This window comes from Habropoda laboriosa, unplaced genomic scaffold (assembly GCF_001263275.1).
Source record: "Habropoda laboriosa isolate 0110345459 unplaced genomic scaffold, ASM126327v1 scaffold124, whole genome shotgun sequence".
In the NCBI taxonomy this organism is placed as follows: domain Eukaryota; kingdom Metazoa; phylum Arthropoda; class Insecta; order Hymenoptera; family Apidae; genus Habropoda; species Habropoda laboriosa.
This window is the reverse complement of record NW_017100265.1, coordinates 1,510,861-1,516,918: the sequence shown is the minus strand read 5'-3', so window position 1 is coordinate 1,516,918 and position 6,058 is coordinate 1,510,861. Positions and strand designations below refer to the sequence as shown.

General features: G+C 30.7%; 1 protein-coding gene across 1 annotated transcript; it reads right to left on the bottom strand.

The window, feature by feature from the left end:
* Nucleotides 1-80: 80 nt before the first annotated feature.
* On the bottom strand, nucleotides 81-2,758 carry LOC108573138 (putative RNA exonuclease NEF-sp). The gene is made up of 9 exons (XM_017935516.1): nucleotides 2,633-2,758; nucleotides 2,379-2,569; nucleotides 2,048-2,294; nucleotides 1,772-1,970; nucleotides 1,465-1,690; nucleotides 1,251-1,395; nucleotides 932-1,182; nucleotides 460-853; nucleotides 81-374 (listed from the first exon to the last, which is right to left on the bottom strand). Exons 1-9 carry the CDS (start codon nucleotides 2,756-2,758, stop codon nucleotides 81-83), a joined length of 2,073 nt encoding a protein of 690 aa, XP_017791005.1.
* Nucleotides 2,759-6,058: the final 3,300 nt, after the last annotated feature.

The window sequence follows — 6,058 nt, the reverse complement described above, 5'->3', positions numbered from 1 at the left end:
CTACAATTTATATTAATAAAATTATATTTATTCGATAATTTGCTTTTAAATGATTATACAAATTGCAGATTTTTCTTCTTTTAAGTGCATATCGCGCAGTCTTCAGATACTTCTCTCTTCAAATTCAAGAAACAGGCACCGTTTGCTGCATCGTTTTCCCCCCCAAATATGACGCACACTAAACCGTTTAACGCCACATGTCGCCATAATTTGTGTACCCATTTATTTATGGTGCGGAACGTTTTTTCTATTTCTTCATTTTGTAATTTATTTTCTTCTATCCTAACATGGCACAAAGTAAAGGCATGTTCCATTGCTATTTGAGAAGCTCGAGTTACTGTCTGTTTATCATTTTCCGTTACCACAAGGCGTACCTGTAATAAAAGTAAAATACTGGTAAAGTATATAACAAAATTTATTAATGTAATTTGTTAGATTGTTTAATACTGGAATGCATACGTGATCGTCTTTGTCGAAATTTTCATCATCCATAATATTAATAGAAGAAGTTAAATATTTGGAATATTCGTTCATAACTTTTTCACTACCTACAATGGCAGCAGTTTTTTGGTTCTTCGTTGCATGTTTAAATATCGAAGTCGCATAATTTCGCATTTCATGTGTCATTAACTTATAATCAGATTTACGCTTTTCTGCTTTCATCTTTAAAACATTCATATCACATCGGCCAAGTAACACAGCATCTCCATAATCCACGCTATTTGCTAATTTTAATTGTACTAATTTCATGGAAGCCGATGAATCTTCAGTTGAACAATGACCAGAATTACTTTCTTGTATTTTTTCTCCGAGAAATTCTCTCGCTAGAGTCTGTAATTTTGTTTTCCTGTATCTATAATTAAATATGACAATATTTAAAAAATTGGTAATAATACAATTTTAACATAAAGGCAGAAAGTGGTATATTTACCTATCACCAGTAATGTTAAAAATTACAGATGTATCAATAATATATGGATGCATCATTTTCAATGTATGAAGATCAAAATTTAAGCTTTGACCTACAAGAATTGCATCCGCAGGAAGTAATTTTCGCAACGTTTGTTGAACATCAGATAGCGAAGTGGTAACGCCTTCTAACATTTCTTTTGTTATACCACTGTACCGAGTGAGATAATCAATGATAGGATTTTCTGGTTTTACCAAACCATCATATATAACCTGTAATAAGAAGTCTTCAGAAGATTTCTACACTTCCGTTATTGGAATAATATTAATACCAGACTTACATTCATACTTTCATCAACGAGAGATATTCTCGTTAGTTCTAATTCTCCAGAAGTTGTTCTACACATTTCACAGTCTAAGCCAATCATCGGAGATTTTGCACTAGCTTCTACATAAACATCCTTTGTCATTATATAATTTCCATATCTGTAAACATAAAAAATTTAGTTATTCAATTGTAATATAATTAAAAATATTTGTTTCATTAAACCCGACCTTTTTGCTAGTTCACCCTTGAGGGGAACAGGATAATTTTCTTCAACCATTTGACACAAAGATAAGAGTAATTGTGTTCGGGGAAACTTATCCGTAGAAGGTACTTCAGATTCTTTTGTAACATTTTCATTATCTGTTAATGTACTCGAATTTATTGGAAAAACAACTCGTAATATTTTTATCACATCCCCTGTAGTTTGTAATGCTGCCTCTAATGATCCATATTCTAAAAAAAAAGCAATTTGCAGTATTTTTTTAAATATTAAAATGCAATGCTACAAATTCCATCACTTTAAAACACACATACCTTTAATCAATTTATCACATTGTAACCCAGTCATAGGAACAGCTGCAAGATCTTCTATTACTGATCCTCCATATGCCGTAGGCGTTACTACCTCTACGCGATGTTCCAACTTTGATGTTATATGTGAAAACATACTCTCATAAGCCATAAAATGGTACAGGGAAAGTCCTTCAACAACAAGAGCGACAGTGTGTGTGACCTTTTCATAAAAAATTTATCACTGCTTAATGATACTTCAAAAATTTACTTGCACTAAGGTATTAATATTTTCATTACCCTATTAAATTTTTCAAGTTGACACCATCTTGTAGGCATATAAGGTGAATGATGACCATGTAATGAATACAATAGTAAATGTTGTACATCACTCAGGAAAATAGGAACCCTATCTTCACTTTTAACATTAATACTTAAGCTAGCACTTTTACCAGCTGGTTTTAAATATAATCGTGGTATTATTTTAAGTTTCTTTTTACGTTCTCTCAATTCTTGTTTCAATTTTAAATATTCATCTCTACTTAATCTGTAATGTTAAACAAAGGAAACATACATACATTTTTAAAAATCAATTAATGTAAATTGTTTAGTATCTAGGTTTATTACAAACCTAGGTTTCTTGTTAGCAAGTGAATCTGATTCCTCTGTACTTATGTATATGTCTTCTGCATTTTCTGTTTTAGTAGAAATTTCTGAATATGTTTCTTTTAAATCCTTATCACAAGGACGTTTACGCTTAGAACTTTCTTCAATGGAAACTTCACTACTATCTGTATCATTAGGGAGATCAGCTTCTGCGGACTAAAGTAACAATCATAACATAATGTTTAGAACAAATACTAAAATATCATTAATTATACTAACAGTTTTTTTAAGAGCAAGCATTTTAGCTTTATCTTTATCATTTAATTTAGTAATTTCCAAAAGTGCAGCCATTTTCTTTTTCTTCTTTTCAATTCTTTGTAATTGTTTTGCTGTTAAATTTTGCATGATGATTTCGTTTCTTGCTTTACCTGAAAAAATTTTAAATTAAATACATATTAACAAACAAATATGAAAAGGTTGATACATACATATGATTCATCAGCTAATTATTAATTACTAATTATTTTATTCTACTAATAGTTTATTTTTTACAATATTAATGTAACAATAATATGACTATCAATAATATCAATAATATATAAACTTATAATTTAGATGTAAAAAGTTACTCATAGGTTTTAATTGTAATACCTTATGTAAATTGTTAATTATGATTACTTGAAAATTATAGACAATGGATGAATATATGTATAATATGTAATGCCAGAGAAATAGTATAAATTTCTATATAAAAATGTTGGTAGTGGTGTGAAATATAACCCTTAATAAATAAATACATTTGTTCATATAAAAATTTCTAAGCAAAGTTCTTGAATTTCTTGAGATAAAAGCTTACAAAATGATCTTTCAATTTAATATTCACTACAAGAATGTATCTATAACAAGGTTTATCGTTTTTCTCTCCATTATTTAAATAATAGTCATTGTTAAATACTAAACATGTCACTTGATAAATGACACAACATTTGTTTTAAATAAATGTATATAAAGTAGATAATATAAGAGTGTTTAATTTGCTTTCCTTACTTAAATTACAATATACTATTCAAATAAAATAGTAATGAGAGATAAGCATTGAAGGTTTATGCATTTATATATTTAGAACTTATTTGTAGCATGTGTTTTCTTGAAATGTTTTATATAATAAAAGGACAAAAAAATGAGATATACTAGTAAATGAAAGGAAAAGAAATTGTGATAAAATCTATTACAAACAGTAATTCATGTTCTGTTTACATTTAATTAAGATTTGTTACAAAACATAAAAAAATTAATACCATAATTAATCACATGTAAGGTTATGTTTCCACTGTGTTTTTAGGATAATGAAAATGTTTATAATATAATCTGTACAGTAGATATACGTGTACATGCAATGATGTTTCGAATTAAAACGCAAATAAATATTTTCACTTGGATAGTTTAAAGGTTTGTAAAAATAATAAACACCGAAACATTGAATAATACTTGGCACGTTACTACTGTGTAACTTGTCGTCACTAGAGGTCAGCATTTGATAATAATATGGAAATATGTGTAATTTGACAATGATATTGAGGCTCAGATTTCAAAATATTTACAAATTCATTGATGAATTGTTCAATTTCAATAATAATCTTTCCTGCAGTATCGACTGCGCAAGAGTAGTTCAAATTTTTTCGATTATTACGCGTTTCTAACAATATCCGGACTTTTTTTTACAATATTTAATTTTGTAGTAGAATATCATTTAAAGAATGAGTGTTTTGTAAAAGGAAATGGATTTGGTGTGTAAGGGATAAATAAATAGACTGTGAAATGCTGTAAAACAATATTGAGATATCGTAATCTTTCGTAAAATACATTTTAGTCCAAAAGTTTTCTAAAATGTCTCCAAGCTAATTAGTGAAGTCAAGCATAAATTAAACATTAATTTATTTATTAAACAAGAAATTATTGTCTCACGCTATTAATTAGTTTCCAGACATTATGCCAATGAGTTAAACAAGGAACGGAATAGGGTTGGACAAGGACAGAAAATTTTCAAAACTAGAGTAGCGCCATCTCGTGTTTGGCTGCGCGAACTAACGACTTGTTACTAGGAACACAGGATGCTAACAGAGGTATTAGACAAGGAAAGCACCAGTGTGCGAGAAGGATAGAGAGAGAACGTTTCCTATTGGTCTGCGGACCGTAATGGCCGCCATTCGGATGCTACATGAAGTCGGCCAGGGAAAAATCATTAATAACTCATTACTTAGAATGATTCTGTGAACTTTTAGAATTGAAGAATGAAGTACGAACCTTTAGAAACTTTCACATATAGATTTTATTGTTCTAGACCCTTTTAATAATTAGTTATTAATAATTTTAGTACGAGATGTCGGGAACGATACCGCATACGTTTACGGTTTTTCAACAATTTCATAGCTTTCTATCGATTTGTCATACAACTAACTACACTTATCCGAAAGGGGACTCCTTTGGCTGTATTCTTCTATAACTTTTATTAACATATCATTTGTGGTTTAGAAGTTATTAAACATTATATGAGAGAGTTTCGTATTCATCGTACTCGAGTATAGTCAACAATTGCTAATATCTAATAAAGCACGTCACGTACGCATGTAAAAATGATTGAAGAATGTAGATAAAGGTCTATACTATATTCTACATGCTTGAACGTGCAAAATTAACCATGCATATTCGTGAAAATGACGGAAAACCTTTACACTTGAATGCGACAAGTGTAATACGCACTCAAATAATGTTTAATATCTCGCAATCTGCAGCGGATATGTTAATGAAAACATAGCAAGAAACTAGCTAAAGGAATAGCCTTTCGAACGCATGTATGAAACTGCATGCAATATTTGTGCAAAGTTGGAAAATTAATTAAAAACAAGAATAGTGTGCGGTAACGTTCCCGGCATCTCGCATTAAAATTGTTAATAACTAATTATTAAAAGGGTCTAGAACAATAAAATCTATATGTGAAAGTTGCTAAAGGTTCGTACTTCATTCTTCAATTCTAAAAGTTCACAGAATCATTCTAAGTAATGAGTTATTAATGATTTTTCCCTGGCCGACTTCATGTAGCATCCGAATGGCGGCCATTACGGTCCGCGGACCAATAGGAAACGTTCTCTCTCTATCCTTCTCGCACACTAGTGCTTTCCTTGTCTAATACCTCTGTTCACATTCTGTGTTCCGAGTAACGAGTCGTTAGTTCCCGCAGCCAAACGCGAGATGGCGTTAATATAGTACTCTCTCTATCCTTCTCGCACACTAGTGCTTTCCTTGTCTAATACCTCTGTTCACATTCTGTGTGCCGAGTAACGAGTCGTTAGTTCCCGCAGCCAAACGCGAGATGGCGTTAATATAGTAAAAAAAAAAAGTTTCTATCCTTGTCTAACCCTATTCCTCTCCTTGTCTAACGCGTTTCTCTAGTGCTATCCTTGTCTTACTCTATTGTTTTCCTTGTCTAACACATTTCTCTAGTGCTATCCTTATCCACCAGTATTCCTTTCCTTGTCTTACTCAATTCTGTATTGCTAAATAGCTCGACGAATTATCATCGTTCGCGGTAAGCACAACTACTGATGGTACATCACCATTTTCCAATAAGAATTACACAAAAATTAATAGCACAAATCAACCAAAAGATTATACACGTATCACCCAAATTGTAATAAAAACATTATA